The sequence below is a fragment of the Orbicella faveolata genome, unplaced genomic scaffold (genome assembly GCF_042242905.1).
Source record: "Orbicella faveolata isolate gen_17 unplaced genomic scaffold, um_ofav_v1 contig_4, whole genome shotgun sequence".
NCBI classification, from domain to species: Eukaryota; Metazoa; Cnidaria; class Anthozoa; order Scleractinia; family Merulinidae; genus Orbicella; species Orbicella faveolata.
In genome coordinates, this window is record NW_028301569.1 from 6,536,616 (window position 1) to 6,554,554 (window position 17,939).

At 41.9% G+C, this 17,939-nt stretch overlaps 1 protein-coding gene and 1 long non-coding RNA gene across 2 annotated transcripts; both read left to right on the plus strand.

Moving 5' to 3' along the window:
• Positions 1-17: 17 nt before the first annotated feature.
• On the plus strand, positions 18-12,638 carry LOC110045528 (uncharacterized). Its single transcript, XM_089275777.1, has 15 exons — positions 18-200; positions 349-528; positions 1,792-1,934; positions 3,172-3,415; positions 4,008-4,084; positions 4,393-4,471; positions 4,928-5,149; positions 5,661-5,814; positions 5,919-5,993; positions 6,614-6,682; positions 7,020-7,102; positions 7,598-7,783; positions 8,903-9,174; positions 9,781-10,276; positions 11,169-12,638. Exons 2-15 carry the CDS (start codon positions 363-365, stop codon positions 11,807-11,809), a joined length of 2,907 nt encoding a protein of 968 aa, XP_089131903.1. The 5' UTR covers positions 18-200; positions 349-362; the 3' UTR covers positions 11,810-12,638.
• Positions 12,639-15,898: 3,260 nt separating this feature from the next.
• Positions 15,899-17,344, plus strand: LOC149101267 (uncharacterized). Its single transcript, XR_016203173.1, has 2 exons — positions 15,899-16,067; positions 16,180-17,344. It is a non-coding gene; the product is annotated as an uncharacterized LOC149101267 (long non-coding RNA).
• Positions 17,345-17,939: the final 595 nt, after the last annotated feature.

The window sequence follows — 17,939 nt, forward strand, 5'->3', positions numbered from 1 at the left end:
TTTCGGGGGGAGCCAACCCCTGAAGAGTGACACGAAACTTTCACATCTTTGTCCAGTTGTGATCGAATTTTCAACAGCAACGGTAAAAGTTTCGTATCTTTTATCCTTTTGTGTGGCTCTTTAACTATTCCTCTACATATGGTATAAGTTGTATCGAGTTTTGTGAGGATTTTATGGCGAAACAATCGCCATAAATGGAGGTAAGTCAGTGTTACCCGTTGAGGCAAACGTACGGGTCTTTGAACATTCGGGATTTTCAGTTTTCGCCGTGTCTGAAGTTCCCGGACGTGGATTGCATCGAAGCTCGAAATTCGAAATTTTAATATTTTTGTTTTCGCTCACCGGAAGTAAACCAAGAACACATGGAAGTAGATGGGACTAATGGCCATGGCGAGTTAAATGAAGTCTCTTTACAGCGCGAATCACCGTGCACTGTAGACCCGAAGGCGCTGGATGAAAATGGCGGAGATCTTTCCTTCACGTCCACGTTTTCGCCAGATGGTCAAGTCGCGGCTCTTGCTGAATTGTGTAAGTTTAAGTCAGAGTTTACATTTTATTTTTTTCGCAATTTAAATCTTAATTTTGACAATTTAATAGGAGAAACGAAAACATATGGAGGAAAGGTGTACGCAAATATTTTATAGACCTTCATAGCAAATTATCGACACAAACCTCGTGACATTCCTTCGGGTTTCGCGAGGATCCCGCGAGACCATGATCGCGCGATTTAACACCAGCATGTGAGCAGGGTTAGTCTACTCGTTTTGATATTTGGCGTTTTTTCTTTTTCTTTTCTTATAAGTATTAAAGAAAATCTTACATTGTAGCAGAGTGGTACGTACATTATAAGCGTACTTTAAAAAATTATGTAAAGAAAATATTGCAGAAAATTACATGTAGCCTAAGTTGTATATTAAGCTTAAGCTTATATCAGTAAGGTATCCAATTACAAACAGGTGTCACATGGGCAGTTAAGCAAGTACCAATAACGTGACTTATTATGACTGAGAAAAATATTTTATTGTGATTGGCTGAGAAAGCAGTAGAGTATTTTTTCCGCATTTACAGCACCTAATCTAAATGCTTTGAGACAGGAGTATTCTCAAAAGTTATGCAAACCCTCAATGTCTCAGGTTTATATAACTGTCTGGAATTCTCCAAACTCTTCTTATGTTGAGATGAGGCTACATGTATGTAAACGTGGAGAAGTGCTTTATTGCTAAGTATAGAAAGGTGTACTCTTCAAATACCAGTCCTGACTTCATGCTTGAGTAATAAAAAATAATGTTATTTAACCAGGGAGCTTACATCACCCAAGGAGTTATCCAGTGAGGTCCTGCCAAAAAGAGGAAAATGTTTAATTTGAAATAGTTAAAAATATTTAAAATACAATGTGGTAATGTTCAATAAAATTATAGTATAAAAACAATTTAAAAAACTGCGTTCTTCGAAGCTTAAAAAGTAAAAGTGACCTCAAGTCACATATTGATTTGTCAAGACTGTTCCATTCTGCTCTTCCTTGATATTAAAGGCGCTGTTTTCCATTATTGCATCTAACTTGCAGTAAGTAAAAATTGGATTTGTCATGAGTATTATAAGAATGGATGTCACTGATTTGTTTTGTATCAAACTTAAAATCTATAATGCCATTTACATATTTACATAGCTCCCAAGTCTACCTACTTGAATCTACTCTATGGACATCAAGAATCAAAAATCTGTGCATTTGAATCATCTGCAATAAGAAAAAAATTTGAATGTCTAATGTTCTGATTGCTTAATCATTAACAGCTGGAGTAAAACGAAAGCACACTGATCAAGCAGACGATCAAGTCAATAAGCATCTACATCTGGACCCCGAGACTTCAGATGGGTTTGCTGACTTGGCAACACTGGTCAATATGTCCTCTGCAGCATCCCTTGCTGTTTCTCAGGTACAAAAATTAGCCTTGTCTTGTTTTCAAGCAGCTGACATAGTTACCTTCAGTCAGACAGGTAATCAAGATTCCCTAGACAATTGTAGCACATGGGATAGAAACCCTGAAGAATAGGGTGGCAGCTAGGGGAACATAAGGAAGAAGAGGGAAGGGTATAACACACAAGTTCAAAAGATGTGGGGCCGGGTGAAATAACGAAAAATCTCACAATATTGTGTGATATTTTGCGAAAGCAAAACTACAATGCAAGAAGTGGGAAGTTCAGACCCTCCCCCCCCCCCCCCTTTCCTCTTGTACTCAGGCTTTTAGCCAGATGGGTGTCCAGGCGTCCTGTGGACAGCCACTTTCTGAAGAAAATTGTTTTGTTTTTCATATGTTACCTTATAAATTGCTCATTTGAGCAGGCCTTACATAACACATTTTGGATGGCCACTTTTCAAATTCTGGCTAAAAGCCTGTTTGTACTCCAAGGTTAGAATTCCTGTTCAGAATGAAATACATTGGAAATACCTAGATTTTTCAATCCTTGATTGTCCTCCTGATTATTGAAAGCAATTTTTAGCTCTTGCTGTAAACCACTAGAGAACAATTTTACCCTTATTTCTTTAAACTACCATTTTTTCAAATCACCTGCCGTTCACCACGGTGATTCTTATAATCAAGAATCTTCCATATTTAATACTTGCTAAAAGATCAGTAACATTATTAATATTATTTTACAGTTTTAAGCACCCCTGTCCCCCACCAGGTTTTAGGCACAAAATTCAACAGATTATACCTGACTGTAGAGGATATTACACAATTAGTGCATGAAGATACATTGTATGTGTTTTATTTTCGAGTGGTTAATACAATATTTTACAAACAAGCACAGTGAGTGGATAATACATTGTTTTTAATATGCACAAACAACCGTGAAAAGCGGAAATGACATCGTCAATATTGTCACTAGGCAGTGAAGATATGGAAAATATGCCACTCAGGTCCAGGATGTATAGTTTTGTTATGTATGAATTTTATGTGTGCTTGGTTTTCCAGAAAAAAACACTTGTGTCTATTAAGTAAAAACAAAAGATCCTCTTATAAGTGACATAATATTGACTGATATGATGCCCTTGGTTTATGTTCAGAGAAGTTCCTTTTTCCTGGCCCTTTGGCAAAGTATAGTGCTTATAGAGTCTGGACTTTTATTTTATTATAGACTGACAGAAATATTCATTTGAACAATCCTTAGGACGTCACCCCCCAGACATTTAGCACCACAGCTATTGACAATGGTGGCCAGCTGACCTCTCTGTCGGCTCAAGAAGCAGCAAACGCAACTTTAAGTTTGTCGGCAGCTGTTGCAGCTCTAGCCGCCGGGCAACTTACTCAAGAGTCGTCAATCATTCCAGCAACCCAGCCTGTTTTGGTTAACAACTCTGTTAATCAAGCATGGTTTACTACTAAGGAGGACAAAGACAACCTCCATGGTAAAGGTCAGTATCAAATAGTTATTCTCTTTACTTATTTTCATACATTTCATTAAGTCCTCCACATGGGAATTTGGGTGTCTTCCTTTGTGATCAGATACAGATAAACAATCAAAGATTAATTGGATTGTGGTCCATTCTGGGCAAGGATTCATTGGTTGCTCTGATGCACCAGGATCCAAGTGATCATGAATCAATGATCAAATAATATATAATTATTATATATTTCTGGTGGAGTCTTTGGCATGTGGATGAAACCCTAGTGTTTGACCACTCAAGCAATTGAGCAGTACTTTCATGTGGAACTGTTTATTAATATGCTTTAGAAGGTGAATTCAGAAGATGATAGTATATTAAGTGTGTGACCGTTCATCTGACAAATGAAAGCTACATTGAGCACGTATTACTTCAATCAATGATGTTGTTTATCATTGATAACTTTTATACGGTGCTTTATCAGTGACAAATGTGTAAGTGTTTAAGTTAACCCTAGACAGTGTAAAATCTTTGTGCGGATAAGTGGAAATTTGACAAAATCCATCCTCCTTACAAGACAATAAATGTTTGAAAATAATCCTGATAAACTTTTAATTATTAGGTGTCAAGTGGAAACAAGGAATGTGGTCTAAGGAAGAAAATGACCAATTAAAAGAGAATATACTTGAATACTGCAAGGTATTCACGTTGTATTTTTGACTTGTATTTTTAACCCTGATCGTAAAATGGCATCAATTTTTTTTTGTTTACATTAAGATGGGGAAAATATATTTTGGTATTTCATGGCAGATGTATGTAATTAAGTTTCTTGGCAACTGAGGCAACTCTCCGAGGGCTATTAATGAACTTATCAAACTCTCATTTCAATGCATGTACATCAGAAAATTCTGGGTTTTTTTCTCTTGATTAATGCACTTCTTTGCAGTCAGAGAGTAAATGTGTTAGTCTTACTAATATTACTTTTTTTATATTTTGCTTTTCTACAGGCCAACAACATCCCTGATCCAAATATAATCATATTTGAAATGACCAAAGATGATCGTAAAGACTTCTACAGAACAATAGGTAAACAGATTGTCTTGTAGGATCTTTTCTAGGTTTTTTTCCTTTTCTGTTGGTGTTAGCAACAGTTGTTGTGATGCCTAATCTTCTTTATCAATGGATGGTAATGGTTATTTTCTCACACTGCTTTCTAAAAGAAATAGAAAACGTTTAATCCGTTTTTATCGGGTTGTGGAAACACTCATGAAAGGTTGAGAGAAAATACACACCTCAGCTGCTTTTGATTTCTTGTTCATCCAAACTTCCACTTATGTGTCTCTCTGATAACCTGGTAATAAACACAGGAAGTGTCTTCTCTTTCTTAAATAAATATAGCACTCTGAATAAAACTTTGGGAATGTAATTATGGAGGCCAACTGGTTAAGATCATTTTTATTTTGATATACAATGTACTGTACATATGTAAGGGTCACAGATTGCACCAAAGAAGTATTCAAATGTACTGTCTTTTACTTTTAGCCAAGGGAATAAGGCGTCCTCTGTTTGCCATCTACCGCCGAGTGCTTCGCATGTATGACAGACGGAATTATGTGGGAAAGTACTCTGCAGAAGAAGTGGAACAGTTAAAATCCTTGAAAGAGAAACATGGAAATGACTGGGCCACAATTGGTGCTGCTATGGGGAGGAGTGCTTCATCTGTGAAGGACAGATTCAGACTTATGCGGGATCACTGCCATTCAGGTTGGAATCATGATAGATACATGTAGATGCACAATGTAGATCTACAAGTGCATAGCATTACTTATTATTGTGATCATGTTGCATCAGAGGAACCCAAGAATTCGCTCTGGGAAATGATTCTTCGGTTCCTTTGATGCACCATGATCTGATTGATCTTAGATTCTGTTGTAGTAAAAGAAACACATAATCTGTTTTTTGATTTCAGAAACCAATCTTTGATTTTCCCAAAGAATTGCACCCTATGTTCGTAAACAAAACTCTTTAAAGTCAACACCACACTAAGATGGACAGTTAGACTTGATCCTGAGGATAAATTCTGCAGAGAGACACTTTATTTATACAAGACACATCTCTGTCTATAAATTTTCTGAAGGGCCATGATCGAGGGTACATGTAGTAAGGCTTGAACTTAATTTCACAAAGTACAGACTTGATGTTACCTAAGACTGCACACACAATATATAAAATTCCCCAGCAGCTTTTTAGAAACATAAACTCTTTTACCTTGAAGGCAAGTGGACTGCAGAGGAGGAGCAGAGACTGTCCGGTGCAGTACATGAGCTTAGCAGTGCAGCTTCTGGGGATTTCATCACAGCAGGAATATCCTGGGCAGCTGTGGCCCAGAGGGTCGGCACACGATCAGAGAAACAGTGCCGTTCAAAATGGTGAGATCAGTCTGCACTTAAGCCTGTTGTATGAGGAATAATCAGACATAATTTCGTGAGGTTATAGTTGGTTTATTTTGTGTTGAATGTGTTACACATGGCAGGTTGAATTATTTAAATTGGAAGGAAAAAGGAGGGCAGGAATGGACAAAGCAGGATGAAATTCAGCTTATTACCAGGTAATAGTTACATTTTGTAGGTACAATGTTCCAGTAAATGTACACCACTTACAGTATTGCCTTTGAAAGAGGTTAAGTTTCACTTTTATTCAGACACATGGCAACATGTGGATAAGTGTGAAGTACAGTGGCCAATTGTTTGGGTTTAGCTGGAATGTGCAACACACAGCAGTGTTTCAGTTGGAGAAGTCTTTCAGCATTATCACAAAGTTTTGAAACACATGCGGGAGGCTTTACTGTTGGAGGAGGCGGCTGATAACTATTTGTTCCTAAACAAATATCAGACTTGTAATTACATGTACACTGTAGCTCAGTAGAGAAGCTGGCTGAGATCATGAAATAGATGGTGATTTGCTGGCAGCAGTCAGCTACTTTTCCCATCCTAGTCAGGGTCATTATGTTTTGTTTTTGAGCAAGACACTTTGTTCTCAAGGTGGCCCTCTACGTCAAGGCATCTAAATGGTTACTAACAACCGTTTTAACCAAATTTTAAGAGGTAACATGGGATGGACTTACATCCTGTCTAGGAAAAGGAGCTGCAATTATTTAGATCTGACCCATCCAATACTCACATGGGAGAGACTAAAACCTATTGCTGTTAATTGTACTCATTATCACAGGATCCACAACATGAATCTTCAAGATGAAAATGAATTAGATTGGCAAGTTATGGCCAGCAACTGGTCCAGGTCAGTTTACTTGCATTGCTTTTTGCTAACTCCATTAGCGGCCTAGGGTCAGAAAAATCTTCATTTTGCTCAGATGAAGGACTGATTCTCAAAACAGATTTCCCTATTCACTATCAATGGTGACTAATCTTTTATCACTTACATTAGGTAATCAGCTTAACACCCCCTTCCCTTTTAAGTTTTCCACTTGCCTGCAAACACACATACAAAACAGTTTATTTTGAAGCTAAGATTTTTCGTTGAACTTTGTGTTGTTTTAATGTATCCAAGATCCTGCCCCTCACCCATTTAGCGTTGTCATTTTGTGGCTTCTATCTTTCATGTCCTTCCTTTTTAGTGTTCGGTCTCCTCAGTGGCTTAGAAGTAAGTGGTGGGCATTGAAAAAACATGTGCCTGAAAGTGATGCAACAACATTTCAAGGTATGTTTTCCCTCCTCCCCTTAAGCCTATGGCTGGTGCTAAATGAATACTTTTTGGTGGCACTTTCACAGTGTAGTGGAACCCTGTTAATGCAGCCAGTCAACATGCCACAAGAGCTGGCTGTATTTAAAGGTTGGCCTTATTACAGGAGGCTCGGTGGCCTCGTGATTAGTGCATTCACCTCCGGATTGAGTGGTCCAGGTTCGAGCCCTGGCCAGTGACATTGTGTTGTATTTTTGGGCAGCAGACTTTACTCTCACCGTACCCCTCTCTATCCAGGTGGATAAATGGGTACCAGTGAACTAGTGCTAGGGTGGAGTAAAAATGCTCCTAATCGCTTCACTCTACTGAAACCGGAGATAATCGCCGGCCTGATGGGCTACTTGGCTCGCAGACTTAGCCAATAGTGAGGTGACCATATGAACAGCGTGGCAGTGAGGTAGGGTTTTTCTGCATCTGCCGTTTGACCCTGCCTCTATACATTTTAATCCACAGGGACAGTTTCTTATCTATACCACACTTACATCGCCACACTACAGAACAAAATTGAGAGACAGGAAGCTCGTTTTAAGGGGAACCACATTCCTCGAGTGTCCATGGTGCCTGGTGTAAGATCAACTCACGTAAATCCTATCTCAACTGGAACAATCACTAATACTGGAATTTCTCATACAATAACAGGTAATTGCTCTTACTAAGTTACATTGTGGTTCTGGCGTGATTCTTTATGTTTACACTGCAATCCTACCATTATGAACATTTGGCTGTAACAAGAGAGGATAAAGGATGGATTTGCGCTACATGAAAAGTTTACTCTAACTTTTTTCAGTTCGTCGTTAGTGATCCGCGTTAATCTTCTCCATCCTCAACCATCTTTGTTCCTTTGTGGTTTATTACTATCTCTTTGGTGGTTTTCTGTCCTAGTAAACTATTATTTTCAGGTTTCCTCCAATTTAAAGGTAATTTTTCACGTGGCCAAAATAACTCGAAATACCGCGACTTTGCTCCTTGATGGTAATCCCTCTCACGATATATTTAGATCACTCCCGTCCTCAGAAATCTTAGGAGGGTCTAAAAATAGCCAGTCACAGGACGTGAAAGTTCCGCACGTGGACTTTACGCGCATTTTCATCCTCCACGAAGTAATCCACGCAACGCACATGGTAATCGGATTATCCGCGGGAGGACTGGATACCATATCTAACCCTAAGTTTTAGAGGGATCCCCTCGAAAATAAGGCCGACTAATTCTCTTAGGCCCCCTCCCCAGTACGCTGGAGGAACTTGAAAACGCAGCTTTTTTTACGGTTAGGCCTTCCATCCACACTAATCCGTCACGATAACTGAGCTTTTTGAAAACGCTCTTCAAACTGGAGGTATTTGAAAACGCCGGCTTTTCGTTTTAGTGTAGACGGAAAACATTTTGAAAATGGAGCTTTTGGATAATAATGTGATTTGTTTGCCCGAGTTTTTGTCAAACGCAAATCCAAAATGACCAGTGATTGTTGCGTTTTTTTAATATTTTTCTGGCGTAGTGTGGACAGAAAACATGTAATGCGTTTTCAGAGTCAAACTTCCGTTTTCGAATTCCTCCGGCGCGGTGTCTACATACGGGAACTTATTCTTCATCCTTTATTGGTTAGACTGACTTTACCATCTGTTGCAGGTCATTTCTGTCAACATAATGATGTGGGAGAGGTTAAGTGCGTGCGTCGGTCTGTTCTGGCTCGTCAAATCTTCTTTTATATGGCTGCACGAACTCTTGACATAATATCAATTCACATATTTATTTTTATTGCAGTCAGTAGCGATGGGACAGTAACAAGAGAAGACGACACATCTTCCCTCGCCACCAATCACAGTAGATTTGAGGTGGTACAGGTCAATGCGCTGACACCGCAAGACATGTTTCATAACCCCTCAACTGTCCAAGGGACACCATCGTATATCATTCAGGCACCTGCTGGACAGACATACATCATACAGCAACCGGCAGGCAGTTTGGTGAGACAGACACACACTGGAGAGCTAACGACTGGATCTGAAGGCATAGACAGTACCCAACACGATCAGGTAATGATTAAAGCCCTGGCCAAACGGACTCACTAGTAGTCGCTAGAAACCGCAAGTTGAACTTGAGTAGAAACTTGCGTTGGGCATGGGAAGCCAAAAGGACTCCCACGTTTCCTCGCAAGTACATGCAAGTCGCAAAAAAAAAAAAACATTTCAAGACTGCATATCCTGTATTTCATTGGCTAATAGGTTGCTATAACAATGAAAGTGACGGTGAAAAACTTGCGTCGACTTGCGTGCCAATGTGATCTCGACCAAAGTGATCGCAAGTCAACGCAAGTGCACGCTAGGCCTGGCTGGCCAAACGGACTCGCTAGTAGACTTGCGTTTACTTACAAATCCGTTTGTCCTGGGTTTGAGCTTTACTTACAAGAAGGCTTCTCTCCTCACTGGCTCGATTTATTCCGCGCTCAGCTCTTATCTGCGCACAGAAAATTTGATTTCTTCCTTGACGATTACAAGAAAGAACTGAAGAAAACAGAAATCTCAATATAGGCTACAGTCTGAGTGGGAGAGAGTCTCTCCCATACCCAACTCAACCCCACTGACAAAGACCCTGGAACAGGCTAGTAGCTTCATCTTACGATGTTCTTTTTATCTTTACAGGAAGTAGTAACTGTACTGCAGGCGCATCACGCTGTACAAACTCTTCCAGAGGTTGGACCTGAGTTTACACAAGCCATTGTACAAACCGACATTTCTGGACCAATTACCGCGTCAGAACTGACTAATGCAGGCCTTGCACATGCAAAATTTGCAAAACCTGATGCAGATTTGCAAGCGCGTGTGGTGGTGCCACAGGACGCTACCAACCCGGGCACAGTAGACCACACCGGCCTGGAAGCGGTGGGTGTCCAAACTGTGGACAGCACTGAAATTGACAGCCATAGCGGTCTACCTGCTTCCTTGACGCAAGGTGACCTTCAGGTAGAGTCTGACGTTAAAGACGAGGAGACGATGAAACAAACAGGCGAGCTGCATCTTGCTGTCTCTCACATAGGCCATTCGAAGACTGAGTTCACGTCTTCCCAGCAAATGGGAAGAAGTGGAGAGAACAATGTGACCTCCGCAAGTGTGGCCTATACTAGTCCCCCATTCCAGGGTGAGTATTGCCCATCTTATTTTTATTGTGTCTTTTATTGAAGTATAAGTGGGGGTTATTAAATGTACAAACGTTCTTGTTTATACTGTCTCCTAGTATAAATCTACTAGCCTTCTATCACGAATGCCGTTCTCTGATTGGCTCCACTACTCACCATTTAATCTGTGATAGATATTGAGTAGCGTAGCAATGAGCCCTTGTTAACAAAATGACGGCCGCTTCCTGGCGTTTTCAACGTGTCTGTGAAGAGGATTTAGATAAAGGTTTGAACGACTAGTAGATTTATACTAAAAAAATTAGATTATTCGCTCTCGAGCTCATAATCTAATTGTTTTTTAGACGTTCGTGAAACTTGTAGGGGGGAGAAAATCGTCCTGTATACAGTAAACTGAAAATGAGTAATGAATAATGAAATTTAGAAGAGCAGTGTCGAAATAATAGCAACGATAGTAATGGAAATGTGAATATAAAACGTTTCCAGTCAAAAAGGTATTTATTATGTTGAAATCTTGCAACGATTAATGAGGTTCAACTGCTAGCATGGTTTGTTAGACTATCCAAAATTATGGAATGGAACGTTGTGCTGGTAAAGGGGTTCCCAAATGAGTTACTACTATAGATGCTATTATGTCAGACAGACAGACAGACCGTCCGACCGACCGACAGACAGACAGACAGACAGGGAGTAGGCAGGGACCCTCCTTTTCTCTCCCAGACCCCGCTCGTCGCCCGCCCGCTTTTTCGATCGTCCCCACTGACCGAGAGCATATAACATGCTACAGACAGGCAGACATACGGACAGGCATACAGACAGGCAGGTGGACAGGCAGACATAGGAAGCAGGTCGAAAAATCATAGTTGAAAACTTTCCTTTTGTGTGTTTAACTCTCAGGTCCTGCGGCAATCGCTCAAACGCTGGATGGAACACATCTCCCCGAAAGACCAGTTGTACACATGCATCAAGTTGGCCCGGGAACCAGAGATGTCGTTGTCAGTCCAGATCCCCTGGGGGAGGTCCACGTGACAGTGATGTCAAACATAGACACAAGTCTTGCAGCTACACTTTCCCCGTCTTCTACAATTACACTTTCACAGCATGCATTGAGCCGCAATAACAACGCTAGCGACCTATCTGTGACTGCCATGGTGCCCCAAGTCACGCTACCGGACGAAATCCTTCAACCACAAGCAGAAGAGCCTTCGGTGTTGTCCCCTGCTGAATCAACTAGTGTCTTGATGGTCTCTGAGAACCCCATGTCCGTCACATCGACACTCCCATCACAAATCCTTCAATCACAGACTGACGAGAACCCAACCTTGTCGGACCCCACCCCCACATCAAACGGTACAGTATCCAGTGGGTTAGTTGTGAATGCTGCCCTTGGGAATGTTGTTACTGTCCCGGGTGGACTGGACCACCCTGGCGACATCATAGACGCCAGTGACGTATTGCTTCATATCGGGGGTATTTCAATACCTATTTCAAATCCTTCTGTTACGTCAGACAAGCAAGACTGTCCAACAGAAACGTGAAATTGCATTTTAGAGATGGACTATTTCGCAAGGAAACTTGATGCAAGTAGTTTCTCAAGTCCAAGTGGGAGCGAGCGAGCGATCGCGCGAGCGCGTGCGAAAATCACCTCGCAGGTCTTCGCCGCGTGTTCAGGTTTCCTCGCGCGAGGTGATTTTCCCGCGCGCTCATATGCTCGCTCACCCTAATAAAACTGAGATACACGAGGACTACTCGTAGTCTAGGAAACTTCTTTCGATTAAGTTCCTTTGCTTGCTAGTGAAAGAGATGAGGTACTTTCCTTGTTAGATGTCAGGCTTAACAAGACAATGACTCTAAGTGGAACAGTCTGCCAAGTTTTATAGAGGATTCCAAATTATAAAATTAAAAATGTCGAACTTTCGGTGGCCGACAAATTTTAGTGAATTGGTCAAATTGACCGCGTTTTTCCTCGGACTCCTCTTATAGAAGAACTAGTCTGGTTATTTATTAGCTATTAGCTTCAAAATGAAATGTTTTTGTTATAATATTCAGTCGAAGACTAACTCTCTGTGTTTGGCACATCCCCGTCCAAACAGTCGCTATCAGCCGGAGTTACGTCTCAGTTACATCATGCGTAGTTTCAGGAAAATCAACAGGAGGTATTCTCCTGTACCTCTTTTTGATTTTCTCCTTTTTAGTCACGCAATCATGGGGAAGGTTGCGTGACGGACGTAAAACACCATTACACAAGAGTTGTCGCGACAGTAACTTACCATTTTATAAAAAAAAAAAACAATTGTCACTCTTTTGCTTTCCAAAAGCTACTTCATATTGTGAGACATGAATAAATTGACGTTTTGGTGGTAGAAACTTTTTTCTGTTATTTATTAAACACGAAAGAATGTTTCCTATCGTGTTTGATTTGCGGGCGCATCTTTTTTTTTATTTGGTGACACCATCGTTCCATTCATAAATGAATTTAAGGGACGGACAACTATCTTTTTAGAGGGTGGGGAGGGGTTGGGCAATTTCCCGCAAAAATTTCCTGCACAGCAAAAAACTGCTGAAAAACAAAATCATGCAAGGGGAGCCATGGGAAAGAACATCGAGCAAGTTAGAAAAGCCAGTAGCACTCCCTCGTGAGCAATGTATCATTCCATTTCTAGGGTCATCAAGGTAGATAACACCGAAATAGCCTAAAGCGAGCGAAGTAAACGAAACTGCGAGATCAAGAACCTCCTTTTTTGCTCACTCCCTCTCCACGTTTCCCATTTTTTTGCTCACCCCTGGCGCGCTCGTTTGCTCACTTGCTTGCACGATATCCCCGACTGGAAAATGGAAAGGAAACGTTTGCTACGCAGGCCTACACCGAAAGAAAAACTCGGCAGTACAGCCATGCAAGTGCAATGCTACTATAGCCCATATTTGCCGTGATCTATTGGGTGCACGCCGATTGAATCAATCCATGATAAGGCTAGGCCTGTCCCGATTGTGCTAGGCAACTTTTTGGGCAAAAAAGGTGCCGAGTATAACAGGTAACTAGCAACACCAAGCAAGGTCTGCCTTTCTGAGCAACATTTAATGAAAAATGTAGGTTTTGAGCACATATCAAGCACGAAAAAATAAAACGATTTCATACCGAAAACTTTAATTTGTGTGCGAATTTCTTGAATGTTTATCAACTTTGTGAAGTTTGAACGCATAACCTGTCACTTGACAACGTTCGGCAAGACGTCAAATGAACCATGTGTTTTGTTCCGTTAGACTAAGAGTGTCATTAAATTTCGCCCATATTTACGAGCAACTCTTTAAGGCTAAGTTTCAAGCTATTTTTCTTGACCGATGTTAGCAATTTTTGAGAAGAACGAAAATTAAAGCTTTTAATTAACGTTTGTATAAAAAATATCAAGAAATTTAGGTAGCAACTTTTGAAATTTAGGTAGCAACTTTTTGGATTTTTGGCAATTTTTTAGCAACTTTCCAGCATTTTACGAGCAAAATCGGTACAGGCCTACTTAAGACATGACAGGCAAATACACTCCATGGCAAATAAAATAATCATGTATAATCCATCAAATATTTTCGTCCGCGTGTGATTGGTCTAAACGCGTCACGTAACCGAATATACCCCAGCTAGAACTGGGGAATATCCGAATGATATTCCCCAATTTGCAAAACTGCGCGTGTTGGGAAAAAATTGAAGGATAGTAAACACAATAGCCTCCATTTGGCGCGAAAATATGCTCCGATATTTGTCCTCGGACATTTTCTGTTCCTCAAAGCTCACAGTTTTCCTCGAGCTACGCTCTCGGAAAACTGTTCGCTTCTCGGAACAAATAATGCTCGCGTTCGCGGATAAAGATCCGAGCGTATTCTCACGTCAAATGGAGGCTATCGTTTATTTATCCGGGGACTAGCCCACCTGTAGGCTCGATTATCAGCCGCTGTTCGTTAAAGGAGCCCTCTCTCCGATCCTTCCTTCAACTTCTTCTAGGAAACACTTCTAGCCTATCCCACTTGGCCCCCCGTTTCGTATAGCCTTGAGTAGTTAGGCGATTTTCGCACGAGATAGCTTTGTTTCAACGGCTCTAACGAAAGAGGCCAAGCTGTCTGGAGAATGGTAAGCAGTCTTATTATATGGTTAGCTCCGTGAGCGGGCAAGATAAATCAAATCCTGCGCTGTGATTGGCTACCCGAGCGGGCAAGATGGAGCTATCTTGCCCGTTCGGGACTACCCGCCGTATCCCGCAAGAAAAATTTCCCCGAAAGCCATAAAATAAATCCTTTATTGACCAAGCTTGTTCGGTCAAGATGGCTGGATATTGGTGTCGTTCTTTTTTTGCGAGTTTATGAATCTCGACTCCGTCTCGGTCCATAAACTCGCAAAAAAAGAACTTGGCCAATATCCAGCCATCTTGACCTCACACTTGGTCAATAACCCATATATGTTGGTACTTTGCCGCTCGCGAAAATTTTCTGCCGCCGAAGCAAATCCACCCTCGCGCAAAATCCCCCCGGCTATGCGCTCCGTTTTTCTCTTCTCTTTACTTCCTGCTCACCTCTTTACCCCTTACCCCAGGCAGAGGCCCTTCACCCGAGCTGCAACTTGCCAAAAAATACCACTCTGTACGGGAAATTGGAAGGAGGATCAGAGGGGAAACTAGATTTGCTTTACTGATCATCTGAAATTCTCCCCCTTCTATCCTGAGATAAGCAGCTAGTTCATTCCGAAGTAAAACAAACAGACGGGCCTTCGCAACCGTCATTTTCGTCGTCACGAAACGCTTCTCCTAACAGAAAAATCTAAAACTTGTCACTTTTCCCACAAATTTTCCTCAGCCCACCGCCATTAGCTGCCATTCATCCCGGCCCAGCCGCGCCTGTTACGCAGATTACAAGGATTTTTTTTAAACTAGCCTTAGAGCAGCCAGGTTGAGCGGTCACGCGTTTACCACTCGCTTTCAGTGCGCGTGATCTCATATCATTATTTCCGCAGGGTCTCTCAAAAGAAGTCTGGTACGAGTCAGCTGATGTGGTGGTAGGCATGCTCCCGCGTCCTGCCCGCGTATCGGAACTGGACAATGGAACAATGAACTTTTCAAAGATGAACGTACATGACATTTGACAAAGTCCAATAGTCTTTTTGCCGACGCAGGGATGAGAATAGTCCAGTGTTGATTAGTAGACATTTTATGTCCGATGTTGAAGACAAAGAAGGATGCCGAGTTAAAGGCACCGGGGGGATGACTCTTATGTCAATGCTCGCAGGAAAATGTAATGAGACCACCACTCTGGGCGTGACTCGAGCTTTATTTAACCCAGGGTGAAAGATACCACTTAAAAGTGGACGTGGTAGCGTTTTTTAATTAATTCTTTGAGTGCCACACTAAAGGATACCTTGATGGCTAACAAATAGTGGGATTCCGTCCTGAACGTCCTAAATTAAAGTGAGATCAAAATCCCCGATTTACACTCCTAAGCGAGACACCTTTTCACATATTTCGTGTGGGTGTATCTTAACTTACGGGGTTGAAAGTTCGATGCTGTTAATTTTTAAGTTGGACATTGAGCAGTCTGAGTAGCCTCTTATGTGGAGGCTCTACTGGCCCGTCACGCAGTCTTACCCCCTGGCTGACATGATGTGGAATTACACCCAAATTTTTTGGAGGGATATGGATTTGCTTACATCAGCTGTGTTAGAACAAACAATCCCTTCAGAAATCTAGATATGCGCACACAGAGGTGATCAGGGAGTAATGCAGTGAAAATTTTGCCTGGTCGTTCTTCTTAAAACCAACAGTAAGTACGCTTTTATATAGATCGCACTTTTAAGTTGTGCGAGGCAATTTTTCGTAACAGTAGATTTTTTCTGAAGTGATCCGTTCACAAACGACATCATTTCCGGTCACAGGTTACTCCGTGAGGCAAACCAGACGAGCACGCGTTTTTCTTGAAGAGGAAAGGATCATTCTCGCAATGGGATTAATATCAAAGAACATAACAAGCACAGGCGATCTCCAAGCCACTTCTGAAGTGGGAGATAATTTACTTCTTCTCTCAGCTTCTACGGGTATCTTTGTGATGTCTTGCATTGCCTTCTTCATTTACTACCATATGCAAGTGTGTCGTTACATTGTGGAAACGCGTATGGGAACTCGACACAATAATTACTTTCCCAATTATTATTCAAAGCGTTCATAAAGAAGGATCGAGCTGTAGTCAACGCGGGTTTCTCCTATTAGTAGTCCAGTTTTGAGCTGTCTGCCGTCACGCTAAGAGTACAGTTGGTGGTTTTGCGTGACAGACATTTTCACTGCCCTAACTCTTCAGCCCCCTTGTTAGGGGAAAATATTGACAAAATGCTTCCAAGAAGTAATTACGATTACGGAGAAACGAGAGGACGACGGAAATTCCATGTTAGCAGTGGTATGAATGATGATGATCGATCGCCAGCCTTAAGCTCTGTTCAGCAAAGGAGCGCACACCGGCTTGGACTGGCCTGCGAACAAGCTTTCTAGTCGAGGATGGGACGAAGGGAGAGCAGGAAGAAAGAGAAGAGAGACGAGGGGAGAGAGAGGAGGAGAGAGGATGGGAGAGCCTCCGCAGTCCCAACTACCCTCGGCCAATCCTCTCTCATCCAGTTCTTTCTTGGCCCTTACCCGGTAGTCAGACCCTTTCAGCCGGATCCGGAGCCTGTTAACTGGCTAGCTTGGACTCGCAAGAACAGAGCAGATTGAATTTGCGATTGTGCAGAATTTCATGAAATTGGTGATTTCGATCTTTAGGATGAATCAGTGCTTATGTCAAGATTATCTAGTTCACGTTGTCTGAGGACTAATTTACGTTCAGGTTTTCCTCAGAAAGGGCGGGGGGGGGGGTGTTAAGCAGTCAGTGACGCCGCAAGCTTCTCGAAGACAAGAAGATTTTTCGGTGTTGAGCGCATCAGTAGGGCGTTCTGCCATTGAACTATGCGGGACTACAAGAGATCTAGACTAGCTGGGACCAGTACATTTTTTGGTGTGTGTAGCTTCACATAATCAGGAGATAATGTAATATAAGCTCATATACCCGGTTCATATATAGCATCAGCTTTTTTTGTCTAAATAATCCATTGTTCGGTCACTGAATTGTCATGATATCTTAGGGCCTAGCAAGCAGGTTACCCCAGCACTCACAAATTTCCTCTTTTTTCCTTCGTCGTGTTTACAAGGCAGCCAGGGTTACCTGCGTAGGCGGGTTACCCTATCTACGTGCTAGGGTTACCCTGGCAGGCGGGTTAACTTTTTCCCTTGTAAACACTCCAGGTAAGGCTAACCCGCCTACCCGGGTTAACTTTCTCTTGTTCCCAGACCCGTTGAGTGTAACCGTGCATGAAGTTGTCCCGGGTACGGGTTGTAGGGTTACCCTACCTGGGGTATCTTTTGCCCTCCAGCCTAGGGTTAACCCGCTTGCTAGGGTAACCCTCCCTCCTTGTAAACAGGCCCTGGTAAACAGGCCCTGCTGCGTCCCAGCCCTGGAATTATATTTATTGCGCGCAGCAACAGCTTTCAAGCCTGGGCATAACCTGCCGCGTAAATGACGCGGCAGGCGAGTTTTGGTGTTAACAGTTACTTAATTTGCGAAGGTAACTAAGCCTGAACAAGTATCCAAACAGCTGTTTAGTTATTTTGT